We start from the raw sequence: 26,834 nt of genomic DNA, 5'->3' as shown, positions 1-26,834 counted from the left end.
GGACCTATGAGGGCCAAAGTGGCTTTGGGCATGCCGGGGGTCTTTACCTCAGTCCCCGAGTGCATAATTGAAATTGATATACTTGGCAGTTGGAATGAAGCCCACACTGAGCCCCCAGTTTGTGGAGTAGGATCAATAATAGTGGGAAAGGACAAATGAAACCTCTGAAACCGTCCCCACACACACCCCTGAGAAAGTTAGAAAATCATTATCATTTTCCAGGGAATAGCACAGATTAGTGCCACAATTAAGGACCTAAAAGATGCAGGGTTGGTGGTCTCTGTCAGATCTTCATTTAATAACCAGTCTGGCCCACGCAGAAAATGGATGAATCCTAGAGAATGACAGTAGAATACTGCAGATTTAATCAAGTAGTGGTGCCAATTGCATCCAGTATGCCAGGTGTGGAATCAGTGCTAGGGCAGGTTAATCAGGCCTCAGGTATATGGTATGCAACTACTGACTTGGAAAATGCATTCTTTTCCATCCCACAAGAAAAGAATATCAGAAACAGTTCACTTTTTTCACATGAACAACAATATTAAATTATCTGCCCATCCTATGAAATTCCCAAGGGTATATCCTCATACAGATAACCGAAATAACAAACCAACCTCATTTCTGGTCCAATCCCAGTGCCTGGGAAGCAATGCTGTTGTGGGCCCCAGGTCACATTGTACCAGTTAAGAATGAAACAGCTGTTCCAGATCAAGATGGCAGAGTAGGAAGATCCTGAGCTCACCTCCTCCCTACACACCAAAACTGCCACTAGATATAGAACACTTATATCTGAGAATGACCTGAAGACTAAACAGACTTTCTACAGATAAGAATATAAAGAGAAGGCCACATCAAGACGAGTAGGAGGGGTAGAGACGTCTAGTCAAAACCCACAACCCCACACCCACAAGAGGGAGGGATATCACAACTGCGGAGGTCCCCCTGAGGAACAAGAGGTTCCAGCCTAGGGGACCTGCACCAGGAAGATGAGCCCCCATAATGTCTGGCTTTGAAAAGCAGCAGGGTTTACATCTGGGAGACCTGGAGGGCTGTGGGAAGCTGAGGCTCCACTCCTGAAGGGTTCGCCCTCAAACTTGTTGGCTCCAAGTCCCAGCCCAGAGGTAGCAGCTTGAAAAGCACCTGGGTCATACAAGAAGAAGATTCATTGACTAATTTTAGGATGTGTGCCAGATGGGCAGGGATCTGGTAGAACTTTCTTTTTTTTTTTTTTTTTTAGTTCTTCCATTTAGCTGACAGGCACCATTTCTGTCACTCTCAATCAACCTAGATAACACCATGTGCCCCACCCCACCATTTTCCTGAGGACCCACCCCAGCCAGCCCCTCCAAAGCAGCTCCTGCCCCACTCCACCCAGCATGCAGTTTCAGCCTACACCAGCACCCCTCCAAAGTGGCTCCCAGTCGCGGGAGCCAGCCCTGCCCACCACTGTGCCTGAAGCAATCACAGCCCAACCACAACATGTGGGTGTCTGCAGCCCATACAGGGGATGTCTCTGGAGCACTTGGCTCTGGTGACCACAGGTGTGGCACTGGCCACATAGGCCTTCTACATAAGGCCACTCTTTCAAGACTGCTCCCAGGCTTGAAACTGGGACATAACTGATATACCTAATACATAGAAACAAACACAGAATAAGACAAAGAAATATCTTCCAGATGAAAGAACAAGACAAAAACCTCCAAAAAGAACTAAACAAAAAAGAGATAAGCAATTTACCAGATAAAGAGTTTAAAGTAATAGTTATAAAGATGCTCACTGAACTTGGGAGAAGAATGGATGCATTCAGTGAGAACTTCAACAGAGATAGAAAATATAAAAAAGAACAAATCAGAACTGAAGAAACAATAACTGAAATGAAAAATACACTAGAAGGAATCAGTAGCAGATTAGAGGATGCAGAAGAACAGATCAGCAATCTGGAAGACAGGCTAGCAGAAATTACCCAACTGAAACAGCAAAAAGAAAAAGAAACCAAAAAACTGAAAATAGTTTAAGAGACTTTTGGCACAACATCAAGTGTGCTAACACTCATAGAGAACACAGGAGAAGAGAGAGTAAGGGACAGAAAACCTATTTGAAGAAATAATAGCTGAAAATTTCCCTAAACAGGTGAAGGAATCAGACATCCAAGTCCAGGAAGCACAGAGAGCCCCAAACAAAATGAACCAAAGAGGCCACCCCCAGACACATTATAATTAAGATGTCAAAAGTTAAAGAGAGAATCTTAAAAGCAGCAAGAGAAAAACAACTAGCTACATACAAGGGAAACACCAGAAGACTATCAGTTGATTTTTCAGCAGTAACTTTGCAGTTTAGAAGGAAGTGGCACAATGTATTAAAAATGCTGAAAGAAAAAAACTTATAACCTATAAGGATACTCTATCCTACAAGGTTAGCATTCAGAATTGAAGGAGAGATAAAGAGTTTTCCAGAAAAGTAAACGCTAAAGGCGTTCATCACCACTAAACTGGCCTTACAAGAAATGTTAAAGGGACTTCTTTAAATGGCAAAGAAAAGGCCACAACTAGAAGTAGGAAAACAAACTTATGGTTACCAAAGGGGAGAGGGTGGGAAGGACAAATTAGGAGTATGGGATTAACAGATACTACTGTATACGTAAAATATCAATAGATAAGCAACAAGGATTTACTATATAGCACAGGGAATTATATTCAATATCATGTAATCTGTAACGGAATATAATCTAGCAAAAACTATAACTGAGTCACTTTGCTTTTCACCTGAGCTAACACAATATTGTAAATCAACTATAGTTTAGTTCTGGGGGAAAGAGGCCGGCGGCGCGGGCGAGAGCCGAGCGCCCAGGGACTCCCCTCCCCCGCTGCCGGGCTGTGAGGCGCGGGGCCTGCTGCGCCCCCCGCCCACCCCTCGCCCCAGCCGCCGCCTCGCCCTTCCCCTGATCCGAGCGGCCCCTAGTCCGCCCGCCCGCCCTCCCGCCCGGCCCGCGGGGAGCGCAGCGCAGTCCGTTGGCCCACAGGGGGCGGCCTCCCGGAATCTTCGCGGCGCCAAAGGACGACCAGGAAGCGGAGCAGCCGGGGTGGCGCGTCCGCGGCCCCGCCAGTACAAGGCGGGCGACCTGGTCTTCGCCAAGATGAAGGGCTACCCGCAGTGGCCGGCCCGGATTGAGGAACTCCCGGAGGGAGCTGTGAAGCCTCCAGCAAATAAGTATCCTATCTTCTTTTTTGGCACCCGTGAAACTGCATTTCTAGGTCCCAAAGACCTTTTCCCTTATAAGGAATACAAAGACAAGTTTGGGAAGGCAAACAAACGGAAAGGATTTAATGAAGGATTGTGGGAGATGGAAAATAACCCAGGAGTAAAGTTTACTGGGTACCAGGCCATTCAGCAACAGAGCTCTTCAGAAACCGAGGGAGAAGGCGGGAATACTGCAGAGGCAAGCAGTGAGGAAGAAGGTGATAGCGTGGAAGAAGATGGAGAAGGTAAAAGAAAGAATGAAAAAGCAGGCTCGAAACGGAAGAAGTCATACACTTCAAAGAAATCCTCTAAACAGTCCCGGAAATCTCCAGGAGATGAAGATGACAAGGACTGCAAAGAAGAAGAAAATAAAAGCAGCTCTGAGGGTGGAGATGCCGGCAATGACACAAGAAACACAACTTCAGACTTGCAAAAAAACCAGTGAAGGGACCTAACTACCGTAATGAATGCTGCATATTAAGAAAACTACAAGAAGGTTATACGTTTGGTTGTCTAATATTCTTGGATTTGATATGAACCAACACATAGTCCTTGTCATTGACAGAACCCCAGTTTGTATGTACATTATTCACATTCCTCTCTGCTGTGTTTGGGGGAAAAAGACATTTTAGCCTAGTTTAAGGTTATTGATTTAATTTCATGTTATTTGGTTGCATGAAGTTGCCCTTAACCACTAAGGAGTATCCAGATTTTTGCACAAGCTTATACAAGTCTAGGATCCTTTATCAAGGCAGTTATGTTCATCACTCTCCTGCCTTTACTCCACCATCACCAAACACTCAGTGAAATATAAGTTAGCATTTTTTAAAATGACCACTCAACATAATGCTTAAGGGATTTCCTCTCCGTGACAGAACCCAGGAACCAATTCCTAGATACATAATGTTGGTATATTGAAGATGAACTTAAAATTGTTCTTCAGTTTTGAGGCCATGTGTAAAGTTTAATCATATTGTAAAATATCTATTCCGTATTAGAAATAGCTAGTTGACAGCTTATACTTCTCAAAACTCATGTTGTTAATGTACACAAACACAGTTTCTGTATGTGAAGTTAGTGAGTCTTTTGTGTTACTCCAAAACAAAGGCAATGATTTATTTTTTCCCAATCTCAATACAATTTGAGCTAATCACTCAAGCTGGATACTTTACATTTTAAAGCTGGAATCAGCAGTAGCCCTATGGGAAGTAAGACAAAGCATTGCCTTTTAAATATAGACTTTTAAAATGATCTGTTGTTTTCTTTTGGAACTAGAATTAGAATAGTTAATATTCATCCACAAACCATTATTATCTGTACATTATTGTTGCAATTGTGATAAAAGAAAATTTTATTTATTTTTATGCCAGCTCATATTGTGAGAACACATTTAGTCAGTTTGGGTTTTATCAATCCTGTTATGCTTGTCCTTGGAACATCTTTCACGTATTCAAGGTTTGTAGTTGAAAACTTTACTGTAAAAAAAATCAAAAACAAAAAAAGTATTGTTTTTACAGAATAACTTTATTGGAATGTGTACTGGGAGGAAGATTTGAGGTTGTAAACAACTAAGTTAGTGTAATTTGGCTTCATATATGTAATGTGAGGTATTAATGTAATTCATATCTTAAAGCAAAAATTGTTAACAGCAAGTTGACAATAGAAAAAATATATATACTTTAGTTTTTTAAAAGTCAGAGAAACAAACATCAAACAGGAAGAAAACCCAACTTTTTTTAACAGAGAGAGAAAAATTAAAAAATAAAAATAAAATAAATAGCATACCATTATTGTTTCTATTTATTTAGATTTTAAACTTTATTTCATCTTTTGTATTTTAAAATGTATGTACACCTCTTAAGAAGGATTCAAAGTGGCTTTGTTTTTTCTAATGAAATAGAGAATGAAAACTAAAATATATATACAAATCTTGGCATTTGTGAAACATGGATGGACCTGGAAGGTATTATGCCTAGTGAAATAAGTCAGACAGAGAAAGACAAATAGTTTGTTTTCACTTACATGTGAAAACAAACAAATGAACAAAACAAAACAAAAAACAGATTCATAGGGACAGGGAATAAATGGGTGGTTGTCAAAGGGGAGGGGGTTGGGGGAAGGACAAAATAGATGAAGGGGATTAAGAGGTACAAACTTCCAGCTATAAAATAAATGAGTTGCAGGGGTGTAATGTACAGCATAGGGAATATAGTCAATAATACTGGAATCATTTTTTATGGTGAGAGATGGTAACTAGACTTCTTGTGGTGATCATTTTGTAATTTATAAAAATATTGAATCACTGTGTTGTACACCTGAAACTAATATAATATTGTCAGTTATACTTCAAGTAATTGAAAAAACACGCTTGGACTCAGTTCATCGCTACAACACGGTTCAGGCAGCAATAAGCTTTAAAATGTATTTTCCTTTATAATGCTTCAGATCCTTCAGGTGGCCTAAGAAATTGTTTGTGGTAGGTTGTAATGAGGCTACTATCTCTCAGTTTCAAATCTGCCTTTCTAGTTTCAAATCTGCCTTTCCTTGCTGAGGCCAGGACTCTGCAAACCACATTTCTGCCCCAGACCTAGCTCCCTGGGAGCTTTCTCTAGTACCAGGTACTGGAGGGACACCAGCAACAGGAGGAAGAAAAGTACTTCCTGTTTCCCACCTTTCCTGTCAGCGTGAGCTTAGTCATGCTTCTTCATCCCAGCAGTGGTAGCAGATTTCAGGAGCAGTGGTTAATTTCCAGCTTGAAGTTTTTAAAACTTTCCAGGACCCATGTCACCGTGCCGCTCAGAGGCACCAGCAGCACCAGCCTGCCAAACTTCCCCCTTCAGAGCTCTGGATTCCACCTCCACAGGACTCTCTCCTCCAAGCTTTAAAACTGTTTAAACCCCAGCCTCTTTGTGCCTCCAGGCCTAGGGTGATAGCTGCTTCTGGTGCTTACTACCTCTCTGATACCTTAGTGTTCCTTTTTTTGTCTTTTTCAGCCTCCAGTACCCCATTTACAACTATTTAATTGCATTTTCTTTGTTAATATTACTGTCTCCTGACAACCACCCCAAATAAGTCTCCTATTATGCTCTACTACTGCTTGTGCCCTTCAGTTTAAATTAAAAATTAATGAATACATAACTTTTTTCCTGTCTTCCACTCGTTAGTAAGCTTCATGAGGGCTTTAATACTTGCTCAGTGAATGAATGAATGAATGATGGATAATTTCAGTTACTGGCAGATCAGTACCTAAATTACATGAGCAATACAACTCAATTCATCATCAGACAGTGAATTCAATTTTGTAACTGGTTAATTTGAAGTGACCTTGGGACATCCTGTATGGTGGGCAGGATAATAGCTCCCCAAAGATGTCCACATTCCAGTTCCCCAGAACGTGCAAATATATTACTCTACATAGGAAAAAAGACTTTGCCGATGTGATTAGGTTAAGGATCTTGAGATGACATTATCCTTGATTATCCAGGTGGGCCTAAAGTAACCACAAGGGTCCTCGTAAGTGAAAGAAGGAGGCAGGAGAGTCAGAGAAGATACGACGGAAACAGGTCAGGGTGATGTGACCATGAGTCAAGGAATGAGAGCAGCCTCTAGGAGATGAATAAGAAAGGCAAGGAAGCAGATTCTCTCCTGGAGCCTCCAGAAAGAACATAGCCCTTGATTTTAGTCCAGGGAGACCCATTTCGGACTTCTGATCTCTAGAACTGTAAGGTAATAAACGTGTAGTGTTGTTTCAAACCGCTAAGTTTGTGGTCATTTGTTACAGCAGCAATAGGAAACTAATACACCTGGTGGAGACGTCTAATAGGCTCCAGATTATACTGGCCTAGTGCTCAAGAGAGATACAGGGATTGGAGATGGGGGGCCTCAGACTTTTCAGCTTACAGGTGATCCTTACTCAGCTGACAGAGTAGCTGAGATCACAAAGAGCAAAGGGAGTGTTTAGAGTAAGAGGTGAAATGAACCAGTAGCTGAGATCACAAAGAGCAAAGGGAGTGTTTAGAGTAAGAGGTGAAATGAACCAGTAGCTTGAGCCCTCAGTAGGAGGGGTTATGACGTGTTAATGGAGAGTGCCTGCCTTTCCCCACACCTGTAGTTTGTTCAGTTGGGTTAGGAGGAAATGAAGGCCACAGTGGGGAAGGGAAGCAAAGCAGCTGGGTACACCAAAAATGAACTTTAGAACTTTGTCCACAACCTGAGGATAAGTCAAAGAACAATCATGCACACAGCATTTACTGTCACTCAACACTGCCTGGCAATTCAACCCTACTTCCCTGGTATATTTGTATTCCCTATGTTACACCTTCTCCTCTGTCTTCCAATTCCCTACACCCCACCCCTCCCCAACTTTCCAGTGATCTTGCCTCTTATTCATTGAGAAAATCAAAACAAATCAGAAAAGAACTGCCCTCATTTGTCTTCTATACTTTCCATACCATCACTATGCACTTGCATCTACCTTATATGCTGTCACTACAGATAAAGCATCCCTCCTACTAAAGGCCAAACCCTCACTTATGCACTGGATCTCTTCCCCTTCTTACCTTGCCCATGGAAATCCCCTCTCTCTCCTACATCATCAATTTCTCTCTTTTTACATACAAGTATACTTTAGTATCTCTCATCTTTAAAATGTCCTCCATTGACCACACAGCCTTATCCCACTATTGCCCCAAGTTGCCTACAGTCTCCATTTCTTCACTATACACTCACCCCTCAAACCATTCCAAATATTCTCTGGATCCCACTCCTCCCCTGACACTGCTCATGTCAATGCTACCAGTGACCTCCATACTGCTGAATCTAATACTTACAGCTTCTGTGCTACCATGTACTCCTCCTGCCTCTGTGATTCCTCTTCCTCCTCTACATGATGGGTTCTAGATCTTTGTCTTTGACCCCTTTACCTTTTCCAAGCTACACATTTTCCTAAGTCATCCAGTCAGTCCTAAGGCTTTAGAGTCCATTTATCATGGCCATGACTCCAGTTTATCCAAATGCCTACTTGACATCATGGATGTCTAAATGATATCTCCAACTTAACAAGACCAAACCAAAACTCCTGATTTCCCTCTTCCCAACCTGTTCTTCACAATTTTCCCATCTTATGAATGGCACCACCATCCACACAATTTCTGAAGTCAAAAATCTAGAAATTATCCTTGAGTGTTCTCTCCCTAACAAACTCAACATCCAATCCATTAGCAAGTCCTGTAGAGCAGCGGTCCCCAACCTTTCTGGCACCAGGGACCAGTTTCGTGGAAGATAATTTTTCAAGGGGGTCGGGGGGCGGGGGGAATGGTTGAGGCAGTAATGCTAGCGATGGGGAGCGGCAGATGAAGCTTCCCTCGCTTGCTGCTCAGCTCCTGCTGTGTGTGTGTGTGTGTGTGTGTGTGTGTGTGTGTGTGTGTGTTGGGGGGGCGGGGGAAACCCCTGCTGTAGAGTCTACTTCCAAAATATTCCAAATTAATTTCTTCAGTGTTACCCACTACCCCCAATATCCAAGCCACCTTTTGGCGTGCACTTGTGGAATAGCTTCTTAATTGGTTGAATCAATTAGCTTTGCAGGGCTGGCTTTTTGTCATTTGGATCTGAGCTTAAACATCACCTCGTCACCTAGACCTTCACACTGCAGCCAATCTAAGCTTACTCTCAATCACTTCATCCTATTTTAACTCTCTACAAAGCACATATCACCGATATTTTGTTTGTCCTCCCTCCCGTTCATGTCTATATTCCCCAGGGCCTACATCAGGGCCTGGCAAAGGGCAGGCACATAAATATTTTTTGAACGAATGCAAAAGCACATACTGCGTCCCAGGATTGTGCTAATCTATGAGTACTGTACTCTCTTCCCATCTCAGCAGGATACTTTCGTAAAATGTAAAATTCCACACTGAGGATTAACTGGATGCATGTTACACCCCTTCCCCCACCAGTAACCCGCCTTCCTCTATTTCCCCACCCTCCTTGCAAAAAAAATAATTAATTAATAAATAATAATAATAATAATGAGGAGAGATTTGGAAAACGGCGTCATCAGTATGGTCTTCTGCCACATTCCGAAGGCTTCATCGACTTAAACGCGACAGAAACTAACCGCAGCAGCAGCGGAGAGGTAAGGCAGGTAGAAGACCCCACCAGCCGCAAGAGCATACGGCGAATGCTGGGGCGCAGACCGCAAGCACTGCATACTGGGAGCTGTAGTCTCCCGGGGATGCCAGGCCCGAAGCACCGGGCCCCCGCAGCATGCTGGGAACTGTAGTCGACGGCTGGCAACACGCCGCGAGGAACGACCGCAGTTGAGACTCCGCCTCTGCGCTTCCTCACTGCATGCTGGGAACTGTAGTCTTTCTGGGAACCCGCTCCTCCCGGGCCGAGAGGCACCGAGGTTGCGCCATCTTAGGTCCGAGCGCGTCAGTGGAGGCTAGAGCGCAGGCGGGCCCAGCCCAGGCGCCGGCCGGCCGGCCCCGCCCCCGGGGGCCTGGCGCCCGCCCCTCGCTTGGGCCCCGCCTTCCCCCCACGTGTCTGCCGCCGGGGGAGGCGCCTGAGCCGGAGCGGGCCGCCTGCGGTCCGGCCCGGTCGGCGCAGAGCGTCTAGTTGGCGGCGCCCGGGAACGAGTCGCTTCCCGATGTTCCCGCCCCGGCTGCCGCGGGCCGCGCTGTGCGCTTAGTGCCCGGCTCCGGCCCCCTGAGGCGTCCGCGGGGGTGAGAGCGGCCTCGGCCCCGCGGAGACGAAGCAGCTGGAGGGCGAGGCGGCGGCCGCCGGGAGGAGGATGGGGGCTAACCAGTTAGTGGTGCTCAACGTGTACGACATGGTGAGTACGACCCCAGCGGCCGGAGCCCGGCCCAGGCCCGCATCCTCTCGCCGGTCGGCTCGGACCCGGCCCCACGCGCTTCCTACCTCGCGTCGCTGCCTCCCGCTTGGTTCTCTGGGGTGGGGGGAGGGCAGTATTATTTTTTAATCCCTGTAAACGTCGACGCGCTTGTTAGCGTTGCCCAGTCTGCCCCGGGCTTTGGCCAAGACTCGATTCGCCTTGAATCTCTCGCGTGCCCCGACTTGGCCCGGACCCTGGGCTGGGCCCGACCCTCTTGTCCCTTCCGCGAAGCTTGGGTCGCGGGTCGGACTTCCCACTCCATCACCCGGACTCCGGGGCAGCCCCGCTTCTCCCACGCCGACTGCCTGCTCTGCCAAACCAGCCCAAGACTTCAAAAACTCCCAAGCTCTTCTTTCTAAGTCCACAAAGTCACCGCTTGTGATGTCTGTGTTATAGAGTCTCTTTAAAGGTGAACAGGAGCCAAGACACCCTTGCCTCCAAGGCAACCTCATTAAAATGAATGAGGCTAAAATTTATGCAGAAAATAGCCCAGCTGAATTATTTAGGGATCATGGTGGTGCTCCTTTCCTAGATTCTGGAGACCACTTTCCAGGTGATGCAACAGGTATCTGACGTGACCACAGGAGAGTGACGGGAAGAACTTGTTTGTTGTCATCTAACTTTGGAGTACTGTGAGCACACAGAATTGAGTCCGAGGATTGGTTTGCCTTATAATTGCCATTGAAATACCCAGTACACAGTTATTGTTGCAGTTAGATGCGTGTTTGTGTTTGTTTGCTTTCGGTTGATTAGTTTTTGTTTTATAAGGGGTCCCTTCTACCTGCGATGTTTAAAATTTCTTGTTAAGTGGATTGACAAATGAAAAAGTCCCCAACATTATTTTTGTTGTCTTAAAGATACAGAAGAGCAAAAATACTGGAGGTCAGGAGTCTCGGTTCTCATTCATAGATCTAAAATTTTTACTCCCTTGTATTGTTTTTAAGTTTTTAAATTTACAGTGTAACATCTTGGGTAGAAAGGGATTCCCATGCCACAATCTGGGAATTAAGTGAGAAGGCCATAAGGACTGCTTGAGATTTGAGATCAGATCTCTGTTGAGTTCACATATAAACTTGGGAGGTGAAAGGAGATGGGTTAACGTACTGAGAAAAGTGGCACATGATAGAAAAAGTTACAGAGAAGACTGTAATTCTCTAGAATAATAATTCTCTAGAGTAAATAATTCTCTAGAGTAAAACTTTTTGTGGATAGCTGTGGATGCCTTTATTTTCCAAGAATTTTTATTGCTCTTTTATTGTTTTTGTTTACCTGCCTCCCCACCCCGCCCCCAGAGATCTGAATTTGGTTTCTTGTTTATTCATGAAGATTGTTACAAACCGTCTGTCCCTCAGGATATATTCTGCTCTTGAGAGCACAATATCCCTTTTCTTCTAGATTATTAAACCTCTTTAGAAATTAGGATTATGCAATGGCCAGAGGACCACGGTTTCATAGCCTAAAAGGAGTCTGTGCAAGTAGAGGAAGAGAGTGTTTTGCTTTTATAATAAAACTGAAAATACATTCTTTGGCTTATAATGGCCTTTTTTACACTTTAGGTATTCTGTGAATCACAAAAATCATTGCCATGTGGTAAACGTAGGAAAAGCTAGAGATGATATTAAAACCAGTATATTTTAAAGGGAGGAGTGTTCTGAAAGATTTAAAAAATATTAACTGGGTAACAAAGATCTTATTCTTCACATCACTTTTGTAAAGTAGGTAGTTACAAAGGAAACAGAGAACAGGGTAGGTTAAACCTTCCCAGGTAACTATGAATAGGATCTAGAATTTCTAGACCACAGTCTGTTTCATTATTTTCTCTACTGAATAATTCCTGTGTCAGCAGGAGGAGGAGGAGCATGTGAATGTTTAGCAGAATGGTAACTAGCTGAATTATTAGACTTCTAATAAACTTGCTTTTATATGTTCTTTTAAGGGCTTTCGGTCTGTCAGTGTTTTGTGTCACTAACTCAGCAACCTACAATTATTTAGTTAGGACCCTGTAGAAGTCACAAAAATTAATTAATTATCCTTTTTTCTTTAAGGAATTTAGAAAGTCATAGGGGAGTTACAACAGTAGTAACAATCCAAAACAGAATACCATGCTTTTGATAAGAGCAGAACAAGATATAAAGGAGAAGACTGAGTGTGCTTGTAGGATCAGGGAATGCTGAAAGATAAAGGGGGCAAAACCTGAAGGATTGGTAGGATTTCCGCAGGCAGGGAACATTCAGCATGAACAGAGTGGCAGGAGTAGGAAAGCATAGGTTGGATTTGGGAAATCCAGTATGGCTAGAGTGTAGGACGCATGAAAGGAGACAAAAGTTTCAGTTTGATTAGAATTTTTATTGGTTTGGGGCTGAGGGGGTGGTCTGTGAGCCAGGGGGAACCATTTAAAGTTTTTGTGGTGAGGAGCAATGTGATCAGAGTTACGTTTTAGAATTAAGACCAGTGGGTTGAGGTACAAGTTTGTATTTATTGTACTCATTTTTCTCAAGTCAGTTTTGGTTTTTGAAACATTTTTGCTTGATGTCAAGGGCAAATTCCTTTTATCTTTGGTAGTACTTCCTATTCATCATAAATGACTTTGATGAGGATTGCTGTGGTCTGTCTGTACAGGCCTAGTACATCAACTATCTGTCTAGTCCAGACTTCGTAAACATGAAAATCAGCCTTTGATTTGCACTTATAACCACTGTTTATAGGGACCTCTTGTGGTGTATCCTTGTACCTCTTTCTCTGTGAGACTGTTGCCTGCTCTAGGTGACTGTATTTTTCCTGTTCAGTAGATTGGGAGCTGCTCACCATTTCTTTTCTCCCATAACTCTGCCACATACGTGAAAATAATTGTATCAGGGTCATCTGAATTAACTTTCTTCTCATGAAGAAATAGTATAATCCTCAAAAGGTTACTTAATCTTACAGAGTGCTGCTTAATTATTGCTTGCTGCCTTCTCAGTGATTATGTTCCTCTCTGTACTTTGGGGTAATCTACCACCAATAAAACATGTCCTGGAGTTATTTTCCAAGTCTTGGGAATGAGGTTATTCACATATTGCTAACTTACTGGCATACATAGTAAAGCAGGTGATTCAGATTAGTTTCACTTGCTGGGCCAGTCTCTGGTATAGTCACTTTAGCACAAAGTCTTCATGTGTCATAGATCCGGATTTTGTGCTACTAAGGAATTTTTATAAAGTAAAAATATGCAGTAATATGATGGTGTTTGTAGATTCATTCCATAAACAATTTTCTTCCTATTGTTAAATAGTACCTGTACATCTTCAGAGTCTTAATAGAAAAGAAACACTTTCTAGGACTCTTCAAATGAGGCAGTTTTTGTCTGGACTCCATTCTTTTGATCGTCCTGTCTGCATTACACTCCTAGAGAGTGTGAGGCCATGCAGGCGTGACACGGTCTGACTTCCCGTACATCTGTAGGTCTAATTCAGACTTTCTGAAAGAGTTTCAGACTCATTTAAATATACTTTTCACCTAAGTGATTCCATAATATCATTAAATCAACATGTCCAGGAACAAACTTTTTTCCCTTTTCTCCTTTCCTGACCTCAGACCCTTCCCCGTTACTCTACCAAACCCCCCCAGCCCCCCCATTTCTTGTTAAAGGCCCATTTCCTACCAATCCCCCACTGTCTCCCCTCCCCCAACATATACTCTTTATGCTCACACGATGAAATTTTTACGTTATCCGAATAAGCTGTACTGTACCCAGGTTCTCTTACACATGCTGATCCTTCTGTCTGGAATGTCCTCTTCCAGCGTTGATCAGCTGTAACCCCCTGCTCCTTGTAGCTGTAGCTTAGCCTTTATTCATCAGACTTGGCTTGACATCTGTACCCTAGTTGTACTTTCTACGTGTCTCAATCACTGCATGTATTATAATTCTGTGCATCCCACTAAACTGTAAGTTCCTTGATAGCATCGTACTAGCACCAGAGTTTAGAACAGGGCCTGCCACTAGAATGTGTTCTGCAAGTAAATATTTACCAAATGAATGGGATTTTAACTAGGCAGTTTTGTCGGGAATGGTGCTAGTACTTAAATGGCATGAAAAGGTCATCTGGTCCCTCTTCTCCCTGTGTCACATACCTATTTCTGGGTTTTTTTCTTGTACTTTTACTTAGTTTCTTGCAGGATTTTAGCTTTATGGGACCAAGAAGGGAAATAGGATAGCAAAATAACATCAATTATTCTTCTTTGACATTGTTTTTTTGTTTTGTTTTTGTTTTTTGTTTTTTTAACACTGTGTAACTAGACTAAAGAAATGTTCTTAATCTGTTTATTCTTTGAACTTGGATTTTAGTCACTCCTTGGAAGATAACCCCTTCAAAAACATTGTCAGTTCCTGAATTTTAATAAGATTTAACTAGTTAATAGGAACTAGTCTTAACTTTCTTGTACCAAGTATGCTTCTTGGGCCAGTGACTTTCCTACCACTTGACATAGAAACAGTGACCCGTGAGTGTAGCTAAAAAAAAAAGGGGGGGGGGGCAGTCATAAATCTGCCCTCCTATGTTATCTCTGACAGTATCTCCTCTTCTTGTTTCTTTTCTTTCTTTCTTTCTTTTTTTTTTTTTTTTTGGTTTAGTGTATAAAAGAATCCAGTCCCTCTATATATTTGTTTTATATTCCCGCAATAACAAATTGCCCAAAACTTAGTGGTTTAAAATAATGCAGATTTATTCTCTCACACATCTGTAGGTCAGACATTCAGGTGGACTAGGCTGGTTCCTTTGCTCCAGATCTCACAAGGCTTGAAAGCAAGGTGTCAGCTGGCCTAGGCTGTGGGGACACATCTGCTGCCAAGCCCGTTAGATTGTTCCCAGGATTCAGTTGCTTGCAGTTGTAGGCCTGAGGTCCCATTCCTTGTTGTTTTGTCAGCCGAGCCTCTCTCAGATGCTTAAAGCCTCTTGCATCCTTCATCCTCAAACCGGTAATAATGCATTGAGTCCTTCTCACACTTCACGTATCTCTGGCCTCCCTTCTCCCACATGTCTCCTACCTCCATCCAGCAAAAGTTCTCTGCTTTTAAGGGCTCTTATAATTAGATGAGACCCACGAGGATATTCCAGGGTAGTATCTATCTTAAAGTCTGTAACCTTACATCTGCAAAGTCCCTTTGTCATGTAATATAGCATATTCACAGGTTCTGGACACCTTAAGGAGTCATTCTGCCTACCACACCATCTGTGAAAGGTATTTTGTAAACCCAAAAATGTTCAGTGTTCCCTTTTAGCAGTCTCTTGACTTGGCATGAAATAAATGTTTACCTAGTAATTTAAAATGGAAAATTTGATGTACAGTCATGCCTCAGTATCCATGGGGGAATTGGTTCCAGGATCCACCCTAGATGCCAAAATCTGCAGATGCTCAAATCCTGTGGTTGACCCTCCATGTGCGCAGATGCGGAACCTGTGGATACGGCGGGCTGACTGTATATTTATTTTTAAAAATCCACGTATTAAGTGGTCCCGTGTTGTTCAAGGGTCAACTGTATTCAGAAAGTAAAGTATGGGAATCTTTTATGATTGGCAAATACTCCGATGTTAAGGGTCCAAGCATGTTGATGACTACAGACCCTTCAAACTGCAGTGGTATAGTGTATATCAATCCCGAGGTCACGTGATGATGAATAAAGTTAACAGTATAGAATTTAGTGAAACTTATAAATTAAATACTTTAAATACTAAGGAGAGCCTACTATTTTAGGTGAAATCTTTTGTTAAATGTGTTTTTCTTAAGACAGGTTATACTTACACTTTCCATTTGTTGACTGTCAGATTTTCTATAAGAATATTTAAATTCCAAAGCATGATTATTGTTCAAGTATCACCCAGTTGGTTACTAGAATATAAAGAGAAGACTGCCAAAATAATCTTAAACTATGAGAAAGGCAGAACAATAATAAAGGGAAACGAGATACATGTAAATAATTTTGTTTCGATTTATTTGGAATGTATTTTGGTGTATGACTGTGATAGCCCCCTACCCCCAAAACAATAACTCAAAAATTAACTAATTAACCCCACATTATTTGAAATAAAAGTCTCTCCTCACTAAATTGTGATGTCATCCTTATCATAATACTAAATTCTTGCCCATACAGGATTGATTCTAGTCTCATTACTACACTATTTTAATTATTATAATTTCACAATATACTTAGCATATGGCTGGGCCAGTTTCCCTTTATTATCGTTCCAAAGTTTTCATGGTTATTACTCATTTTCTTTTTTAGAAATACTTTGTAAGGCTCTGAAAAAATTTCCATACTTTTTTGTCTTTTTTTTTTTTGATTTTGTTAAAATACACATAAAATTTACTGTCTTAACCATTTTTAGCTGTGTAGTTCAGTGTATAACACATTGTTGTGCAACCAATCTCCAGAACTTTTTCATCTTGCAAAAGTGAAACTATACCCATGAAACAACAATTTCCCACTTCCCTTTCCCCTCAGTCCCTGGTTATTCCCATTCTACTTTCTTTCTCTATGAATTTGACTAGATGCCTCATATAAGTGGAATCATACATTATTTGTCTTTTTGTAACTGACCTATTTTTCTTTGCATAGTGTCCTCAAGTTTCATCCCTGTTGTAGCATGTGTCAGAATTTCCTTCCTTCTTAAAGGTGAATAATATTCCACATTTTGTTTATCTGTTTATCTGTTGATGGACACTTGTTTGCTTCCACCTTTTGGCTATTGTAAATAATGCTGCTGTGAACATGGGTCTACAGATAAATCTGTTCAAGTCTCTGCTTTCAGTTCTTTTAGCTGTATACCCAGTAGCCCACAAGATTTTTTTGTTTTATGACATTTCAGTCTCATGTCATCCCTAGAAAGGCTTCCCCTAGCCTAAAATTATAGAAATAATCTACATGTTTGTTCCCAGGTGGAAAACCAGTACTAATTAATGAATGATCCATGGTTCCCCATGTTAATTGGAGGTACGTGCCACGTTTATCCTGTCTTAAATTATCATGGATATATAAGTCTATTTCTTGACTTTCTATACTATTCATTTATTTAGTTACCACTTCCTGCACCATTACAGTTGTTTAATTGCAGTATTCTACTGTGTTTTGATAACTGGTGATAAGTTTCTCATATTCTCTTTCAGAATTCTCTTTATTTTTCCCACACATTTATTTTTCAAATAAAATTTAAAATCAATTTCTAAAAAAAGTCATTGAAAATTTAAGTGTAATGACATTAAATTTATGAATAATTTTGGGGGAGAATTGATAGATTTACAATATTGAGTCTTTTCTCATAATAATAAGAGCTAACGGGACTTCCCTGGTGGTCCAGTGGTAAAGATCCCGCCTTACAATGCAGGGCACAGGGGTTTGATCCCTGGTTGGGGAACTAAGATCCCACATGCCGCGGGACAACTAAGCCTGAGCTCACGCACCTCAACTAGAGCCTGCACGCCTCAACTAGAGCCTGCGTGCCGCAAACTACACAGCCCACGCGCTCTGGAACCCGGGCGCCACAACTACAGAGCCCATGTGCCCTGGAGCCTGCGCGCCACAACTCGAGAGAGAAACATGTACGCCACAACTAGAGAGAAGCCCGCGCACCACAACAAAGAGCCCTGCGTGCCACAGCGAAAGATCCCGCATGCCTCAACGAAGATTCCACATGCCGCAATTAAGACCCAACGCAGCCAAAAATAAATAAATTAAAAATAAATAAATAAATAATAAATAAACCTTTAAAAAAAAATTAGAGCTAACATTTTGGAATGTTTTCTGTATGCCAGCCATTGCAATAAGCCATTCCCTCATATCCTTTTTAAAAAATGATGAAACTGGGGCTTAGTTGAAGAATGTGCTCAGAATCATGCCATAAGTGATAGAGCGGTCTTGAACAAAGAGCTCTGACACTAAAATCTGTGCCCTTAACCACCATATAGCAGCCCTCATCCTTGGAAAGTGCTGTGTTTCTCTTTTTGTTTGTCCTAATCTTACACCCATTCCTAAACTAACTTTAACTGTGCTCTTTGGAACTCATGAATGGGTAGTGATTTTTAAAATCCCCTACATCCTAAACCTTTTCTGTAAATGGTCCTCTGATGGCTAATTTTATGGGTCAACATGGCTAGGGCAGAGTACCCAGTTTTCAGTCAAACAGCAGTCTAGATGTTGCTATAAAGATATTTTTTAGATGTGATTAATATTTAAATGAGGAGACTGAGTAAAGCAGATTATCCTCCATAATGTGGGTGGGCCTCATCCAATCAGTTGAAGATCTTAAAAGACTGTGGTCCCGTAAGGAAGAAGGAATTCTGCCGCCAGACGAGCTGTAACATCACCTCTTCCCTGCCTTTCCTGACTGCTCTCCTGCCCTGCAAATTTCACACTTGCCATCCCCCACTATCACGTGAGTCAATTCCTTAAAATAATCACTCCCTTGCTCTCCCCCTGCCATCTAAGTTAGATTTTGTAGTCTACCATTTTAATCATTCCCTCTGTCATATTTGTCTGGCAAATGTAGTTAAATTGAACTCTCCATGTACTCTACACCTCAGCAGACAAATGCAGCTAGAGAAAAATATACAACCATACAGACTAATCTCACTTTAAAATCATGACCACAAACCCCAAGAGGACCCTAAGTGCCATCTGGCAATGCTTCCTTATTTCTATGGTCAACTGACTTTCGCACTCTCCAAGACAACTACAGTATTTCATACTCTCTCCCCACATTCCTTGCTGTCAGCTGATGGCTTCACTGCTTATTTCACTTAAATTAAAAAAAAAAAAAAAGTGATTGAAGAGAATTTTCTCATCCTTCCACCACCACTGTTCACCTCCCTCCTATTACATGGAAAGGGAATGAATTGCCAGTGTCCCTGCCTGAGGTCAAACCTTCCACTGTGTGCTGAAGCCCATGCTCTCCTATGCAAGGACTTTGCTTTTCTTCTGTTCTCTCTCAGTTTTTCCCCCTCTACTGTCATTCCAGTCAGCATATGAATATGCTGTAATATTTTCCAGTCCTTATTATCTCTGTTTATAAGTTCTTCACTCTGCAATGAGCTTGAGGGCAGAGACGGTGTGTTACTCTTCTTTTTATTCCCAGAGCTTGGAACATAGTAATCACTTTAAAAAGGTTTGTTGGACTTACCTGAAGTTCCCCTGGGACTTGTCGTCCTGAAACAGTTTCTTCCTCCACTGTGTCCTCTTGTTCATTGCTGCTACTTGCAGGATGGAGAAGCATGCTGCTGGACACCTGCAGTGGCTTTGGGTTTCAACCCTATGCCTGGCTGCTCACCTCCGGGGACCTGCTTTGCTCTGGTGTCTTGACGGGTCTCCCTAGCCAGTCAGGTGGCAAGTGAGAGTCCTAAAGCATCCACACTGGTTCAGAACAAGAGTATCGATGTGAGAAAGAGTCAGGGCTGAGACAGGCCTGCCTTCTCCTTGGTCACGCCTTCTCTACCTTCTCCTTGGTCACGCTTACTGTGTGGAATCTGTTATTGGAAGTAATGAAATGCAGTTTTTTGTGGTTTAGCCTGGCATCAGGGTGCATGGATTTGTATTCTACCTCCTGCTTTTTAGCTGTGTGACTTTAGGAAAATTACTTAACTTCTCTGTGCTTCTATTTCTTTCTAAAATGGGAATAGGACTTCCCTGGCAGTCCAGTGGTTAAGACTCCAAGCTTCCAATGCAGGGGGTGCTGGTTCGATCCCTGGTCGGGGAGCTAAGATCCCACATGCCAGGCAGCATGGCCAAAAAATTTAAAAATAAAATAAAATGGGAATAGTACTGTACCTAGCTCATAGCGTTTTTTTAAGGATCATATGAGTCAATTTATGTAAAATGCATAGAATGATACCTGGCACATGATAAGCACTAGAAAGTGTTAGCTATTGTTATTGCTAGTGTTGTTATTTGCGGGATTGTAGAAGCTAAATGAGCTTCCGTTTGTGTACTTTCAGCTGTTGCTACACTTAATAACTCGAGTTTTGGAATTTCTTCAGTTTATCTAAAGGAGTGTTAGTACACAGAACAAAGTGCTCCCCAGATTGAAACATTAAAAGCAGGCTGTTGTAGAATAGATAGCAAACTAGTGGTTACCAGTTTGCAGTGGTGCGCAAAAGAGGAGTGCGGGGGTGGGTACACACTACTGGGTGTAAGATAGGCTCAAGGACGTATTGTACAACACGGGGAATATAGCCAGTATTTTATAACAACTGTAAATGGAAAGCAACTTTTAAAAATTGTATAAAAAAATTAATAGTAAATTTAGATTTAAAAAAATGTGGGCTTTTGTACATTTGACACCATCTCCAAGATCTCCATCATACTATATGTATAAAGTTGGGGTTAATTGTATAGCCTTTTTTTTCCCTTTGTGTGTTAGAGTTGACAGCTGGTCTTCAGCCTTTCTGCCAGGTGAACTTAATGGATCTAATTTATATGTCTTTAAATATTTGTGGAAACTAAAAATAAACAACTTAGCTTGAGATTGGTTTGTATACCATAGTGTAATTATAATTTCTAGCTCACTGCCCAACACTAAGTTAAATGAACCACCAGATAAAGTTAACAAGTTAATTGTCTCCAGCAGTTCTCAGTATAATCTGTTGTGTGTATTCTAGTCTACTGAATAGTATAAAAAGAGTTGTCTGGTTGAAGTACAGTCGAAATTCTAGTTTCCAGAAAGAACGTATCTTCTAGACTTTCCCACTCCTTCAGATTTGAGGGTTAGTTATAGTTCCCAGAATAGGAGGTCTCTACATTACTAAACTAGTAATAAGGTAGGCATGTCATCTGGCATTTAGGCAAAGAGTAAGTGATGGCTATTTCTTTTTACTTGCGATGGTACATGATTGGTCACCATAATTTCACATTTAAGGAAAAATAATGAACTAATAGTATTGATCTCCATCTTATTCTGAAGTTTCAGGATACTTCAAGATCATGTAAAGAAAATCAAAGCCACATGAGACTATTAGGAAGTAGTCATGTGATTTAAAAAAAGCACCAGGTGAAGGCTAAGAAACCTGGGCTCTGTTTACAGTTTAGCCACTCATTATGTGGCCTTGGGCACAAATTACTTGCTTGAATATCCCAAAAGTGATTTACATATTTTATGTGGACTGTTATTATGAAAGAATAAGTGAAAGCATGTGTTAGAGTAACCCAAAAAAATGAGTTATTAATTTATTACATATTTGTCAAATTTTGACTGACTGTTTACATTCTTACTGAGTTCCTTATGGACAAGCACTGTGAGTTAATCACCCTTGTACCCCCGGTGTCTAGCAGAGTCCCTGGCACATACATTGTATTGAATCAAAGTTGTCTAACTTGCTTTATTTATAGCTTTGTAGGTAAGTAAAAATTTTAAATGAGATTTAAATTGAGATGCAATTTAGGGGAACCTGCTAGAACTGTTTCTCAATTTTATCCTGGACCAACTAAAATATACATTTTACATAATACTTATTATACACTCATGTAACTGAAACCAGATGTTCAGGAAACACCTTGCTGTGTGTGATGTCCTCTGATAAGTTCTATTGCATTATGTTTCATTCATTTAAAATAATGCTGGTGTAACCCACTGAAATGATTTTAGGATTCTTTAATGGGTTTTAAACCTGCAGTTTAAAAGATACCTCTCAAGAAGGCAAGCTCCATGAGAACAGGAACTTGATCATGTTCACTTCTGTATTGCTAGTTCTTAGCACATAATAGGTGTTCAATACATATTTCTTGAATGAGAGAAAGAATGGAGTTGCTTTCCCATGGGTCACATTTAAGAACAGGACAAAGGGAAAAGCATTACATATTCCTTGCTACATTTCAGCTCATCAAGTATTTGAGTGATCTAAGTACAATATAATACAATACACTAAGCAACATGGAGGGTACAGAATTAAGTAAGGCTTTGTCTCAGATCTCATGCAGTTTTAGAACCCAATCCAGGAGGATAGTCAGGTACAAATAGGCCTTCTTAAAAGGAGTTTCAGGGTTTTACCAACATTTTTATTTCACACAACTAAATTAAGTGCCTGATACGAGAGATTTTCCAGAACATGGTTTTCTGGTGTAGATGTGGTTCAGGACCAAGAATTGGCAGTACCCTGCCCCATCTACTTATCATCACTAGTAGAGTCAAACAGTGGATTATATAAAATAGGGTTAGTCTTAAAAATATTCAAGGGGCATTCGGTTCACTGTTGATTTGACTTTTAAAAATCTATTCTCCTTTAAATAACTTAATTCACAGTCATCCTGTGTCTAGCTTGTTGTAGGTCTTAGAAATTAGATCCTTTGGTAAACATAATAATTTGTTTTTGAAAATTAGTTTGCGTAGTTAATAAAGAGGAGGAACCTTTAGCTCTGTACAAAATACATATCACATTTTCCTTGGTTTTTAGATTATCATGTCAGTATGTAATTAGGCATATTCACACTCATGAGATCAGGACAGTGCTTAGGAGCTTTTTAAGACTCAGAGTACAGTTCTTAAGAAGGCCAGTCTTAGGCTAACTTTAAATTTTATCATCAAAACTGAGACTACAGAGTAAAAGAGGGTGCAGGCTTAATACTTATATTGAAGCAAACGTAAACTGGGACTGTCCCAGCAAACAAGGAAGTTTGACTAGGCTAGCTTTTGTGCATATGTTTATGTTTGGCTACACTGTCTCAAAAAGAAAAAAAAATTTTTTTTTACGGAACATTTATAAAACTTGGAACACTATTAACGAAAAAATTACTGACAAATCTTTCATAATCAGGAGAGATTATGTACTCTAAAAAATTGAGGCTTAATACCTACCGTTATCAACAATTTATAAATAACTTTGTAATGAAAATGTTTTTGTTACATAAAGATTTTTTTTTCTAAGACATAGAAAGTCGGCCATGTGCTTATTAGATAATATTTTCAGGTAGTGAAAAGATTGGACATTTTCTTAGAAATAATTATAATGGAATAGAATCTATATATTTCTTATAGTATAAGGCAAATTAACAGACATAGCACTGGATATTCATGATTTCATCTAAAAAAGATACTAGAAAATCTCAGTTCATTCAGTGAGTTATTGTCTCTCTGCTTTATGACTAGCCTGATGCTAAGGCACCATAGATAGCATTAAATATGATTTACTGTCAATATTAAATAGCATTTGCTGTAAGGTTATCCTGGGCTAAATCCAGTGGTACCAGAAAGACTTCATAAGGTAGTTTAACAGTGTGAACATCAAGGACAGTTTTATGTGAGATGACACTATAATAATTATCCCACAATCTCTACTAGTCACAGTTTATTTTGGAATTTTAACTCAGTAATTGAAATGCCTTGTCCTAAACACCTTTTTTTGGGAATTAAGTAAAATGCTTACCTTTAATCCAGTGAACACTGGTTCTAGTTTATAGGGGAAACAGTCATATTTTATACTTAGATCATTTAATACTGCCTTTTAAGGAAGTCAGACCCAGGCTCTAAGTGTTTATATTAAGTGTTTTAAGTTCCAGACTAGGGAGATAGCATTTATCATTGTTGTTGCTTTCAAACAGGAAGCATAACATTTTATTAAATGAATAAAGCAAATCACTGACTAAAATGAAGTTTAATGAAAGTTCTCTATCAGAAGAAGAACTTAGCATTTTAATATATGACTATAATGTAGTACAGTCAGTTCTGTAAGTCTGTAAGCAATGCTTTAAAATAATAAATAGAAATATTTAGGCCAATTTTTGCATTGAAGCAAGATTGAGCTCAAAAGTTAACTATAGTTATTTATGTATTTATTGCCTTCCCACATATTTTAAGATGATAACTTTTCTGTGAATGGTTTCCTCTTACCTTTTTATATTAATACTTTGGAATGCTTTGATAAGCCTTCTAAACTTCAGTGACACTGGCTGGTATCAGAGGAGGTAAAGCGTGTATTAGTGGTCCTTCCTTGGCCCTCTTCTCTTTACTTACTTGCCACCTCCATGGACTTAGGAAGTATAAGACTGTAAGGTCCTAGCACCAAAGTGAGATGGGTTCTCCAGCCCTCTGCTCATGTCCTTCATGAATCTATAAGAATCCTATAAAACCACTGCCTTATTTGCAGAGACCTTTTACTCAGATCTGTACTTTTCAAGAATATAAATAATTGCTTATAGGAGTCTTAGAGTCAAATTAACTCTGCTATTGTTTGCTACTCAGTTTAGTGAGTCACTGCTCTTGGTAATTTGACATCAACTCCCAAAGATTCTTGAAAATTCTGAGAATTAACAGATAGCCAGAACCAATCTGCTTATTTACACGTGCATACCACCCTTTACCAATGTGTAGAACAGAGTATTAGGGAAGGATCATATTATCAATATATGTGTTTGCTACTACTAATGCTTAATGTTTATTATAGGTCAAGCACTGTTCTAAGTACTTTATACATACTAATTTATTAATCCTCATAATAGTCCTCTGTGGAAGATACTATTTATTATCTCCATTTTATAAATAAGGACAGAGAGGATAAATATCTTTACCCAGGTCACACAACTAGTAAATAATGAAGTCAGAATTTGAACCAAGGTGTTCTGGCTCCAGCATCTGAATTGGAATCAAACACTTTTTGAGACATATTGGGTATCTTTAAAAGTTACCAAATATCAGTGTGGGACGGGGATAGATTGGGAGTTTGGGATTGACATGTACACACTACTATATTTAAAATAGATAACCAACAAGGACCTGCTGTATAGCGCAGGGAACTCAGCTCAATATTCTATAATAACCTAAATGGGAAAAGAATTTGAAAAAGAATGGATACTTGTATGGGTATAACTGAATCACTTTGCTGTACACCTGTAACTAACACATCATTGTTAATCAACTATACTCCAATATAAAATTTTAAGAAAATTTTAAATAAAATTTAAAAAAACTTTTTTAAAGTTATCTATGAAGAAAACAAGGCAAAGAACCCCCATCTCCTGACACTCAGCCCAGTGTCTTTCCACTATAGTTCAAATGCTTCAGCGTTGTTCGTTGTAATGCTTGGATCAACCTTTTTCTATCCAAGCAATAAACTCTGAAGTAAATTCAAAGATAATAGAAGCAATACTCTTGTGATCCAGACTGGAACACAGGAACGTTGTGGGCTTTCCTGTTTGATCCTAAGGGAAAGATAGCCTTAGATTAAGCTAACCAAATGGTTTAGTAGGTGGTTGACATGGACATGTTGTGGTAACTCTGCTGTTGTTTCGTGGTTCGAGAGATACTATTTTGTGGTAGCAGCTGGCTGGTTTACTGTTTTCCTTTCGTATGTTGGGAAAAGTTTGAGAAGAATCAAACTGTAAACTTTCAAATGAAAACATCTGATTTTTCATATAATCCTTGAGAGATTGTATAGTTGTCAGCATTGGGTAAACTTGAATGTATAGTTTCCTTTAGTGGATCTGCCCCTAGTGTTCCATTTCACTCCTGCCTCACACAGCGTGGCCCTGTGTGGTAAGCTTTCTCTGCAGGGCTGGCCCCAGTGTCATTATATATACCTCTTCATCCCAGCTTCTGCAGTTGTCTCAGAGCAATAGTTCATCTAGTCTCCTGAATACTGGTTGTACTCTTAGACTTGGACAAACTCTAGCAATAAAAGTGGTCTTTTCCCAATTGAGATAAAAAGCTAAGCCTTTAAATAAAAGTGTCCTGTATTATCCATTTTTCCCAAGTATATAATTTCAAACTTTTGGCATCTGCTGCTATTTAGACAACAAAATCAATGAAGACATACCCAACAAAAATTAACAGAAATCTTGCTAACATCCAGTCATATCTAATTCAGCAGCTTGGTTTGTTTGTTTTTCATGGATACATGTTCTTGGCTGTGATTTCATGTTGCATATTTATATCTTCTGTTAGAAAATATCAATGTTTTATGGTTCTACAAAAGCATGAATTTCCACATAGCAAGTTTAAGAAGCTCTTTTGAGCTTTGTAGGGAGATTTTAATTCCAGAGATGCCATGTGAAATGTTTTGACAGTGGTAAATAATTTTTTAAAGTAATGACAAAGGATGGAAAACAAGTTAGAGGAGCATTGAGAAACACTACTATTAATTTCAAAAATCTTAAACTATGAGAGGATAGTAATTGCATGAATAACTACCAACAGCAAATCATTGTAGGAGAGTTTCACAACTGAAATCATTCGGTAAAAGACTCAGTCCTCATACACAGCCGGCTCTCCGTATCCGCAGATGCAGGGGTCTGACTGTACCACAGCATTCCAAATAAGGGACTTGAGAATCTGGGGGGGTTCTGGAACCAATCCCCCGTGGGTGCCATGGGACTGCTGTACTTTTTCTGCTTGTTTACAGTTATATCATTAAATCTCCACTTAAAGTAGGCATCATCCATATTGTCTGCATAGCCTTGGCAGGACTTTGAGGCAGAAGGACTAGATAAGGCTTGCTGACCTTGAATTCAACACCTGTCTTCCACAGGCAGCCTGCCCAGTTTTTAAAGAGTGAGCCTTCCAGGCGTGTTCTCTGATAATAGAGCTAGGAAGCCCTAACAGAAACAAGAACACTTAGAGAGGGACTTCTCTGGTGGTGCAGTGGTTAAGAATCCGCCTGCCAATGCAGGGGACATGGGTTTGAGCCCTGGTCTGGGAAGATCCCACATGCTGCGGAGCAACTAAGCCCGTGTGCCACAACTACTGAGCCCGCGCAC

At 40.6% G+C, this 26,834-nt stretch overlaps 2 protein-coding genes across 4 annotated transcripts in view; both read left to right on the top strand.

The window, feature by feature from the left end:
- Nucleotides 1-1,376: 1,376 nt before the first annotated feature.
- Nucleotides 1,377-3,722, top strand: LOC133086941 (hepatoma-derived growth factor-related protein 3-like). Its single transcript, XM_061183703.1, has 2 exons — nt 1,377-1,481; nt 2,801-3,722. Exons 1-2 carry the CDS (start codon nt 1,377-1,379, stop codon nt 3,680-3,682), a joined length of 987 nt encoding a protein of 328 aa, XP_061039686.1. The 3' UTR covers nt 3,683-3,722.
- A 6,072-nt stretch (nt 3,723-9,794) lies between these two features.
- Nucleotides 9,795-26,834, top strand: part of DESI2 (desumoylating isopeptidase 2) — a 41,579-nt gene continuing 24,539 nt past the window's right edge. For 2 of the 3 annotated variants that reach the window (XM_061185393.1, XM_061185391.1), the window contains exon 1: nt 9,795-10,069. In XM_061185393.1, the coding sequence (XP_061041376.1) occupies nt 10,028-10,069 (42 nt within the window). In that variant the 5' untranslated portion in view covers nt 9,795-10,027. Of the gene's footprint in view, nt 10,070-17,048; nt 17,097-26,834 lie in introns of those variants that run through there. The other variant, XM_061185392.1, reaches the window with a different exon arrangement.

This window comes from Eubalaena glacialis, chromosome 3, assembly GCF_028564815.1.
Source record: "Eubalaena glacialis isolate mEubGla1 chromosome 3, mEubGla1.1.hap2.+ XY, whole genome shotgun sequence".
NCBI classification, from domain to species: Eukaryota; Metazoa; Chordata; class Mammalia; order Artiodactyla; family Balaenidae; genus Eubalaena; species Eubalaena glacialis.
This window is presented reverse-complemented; position numbering and strand designations above follow the sequence as displayed.

What these genes read in the sequence shown, in the direction of transcription:
- LOC133086941 (XM_061183703.1), top strand. Translation starts at nt 1,377, where the DNA reads ATGCAGTTTCAGCCTACACCAGCACCCCTCCAAAGTGGCTCCCAGTCG. An exon ending in TCACAGCCCAACCACAACAT is followed by an intron (nt 1,482 to 2,800) that starts GTGGGTGTCTGC and finishes ACTATAGTTTAG; the next exon opens with TTCTGGGGGAAAGAGGCCGG.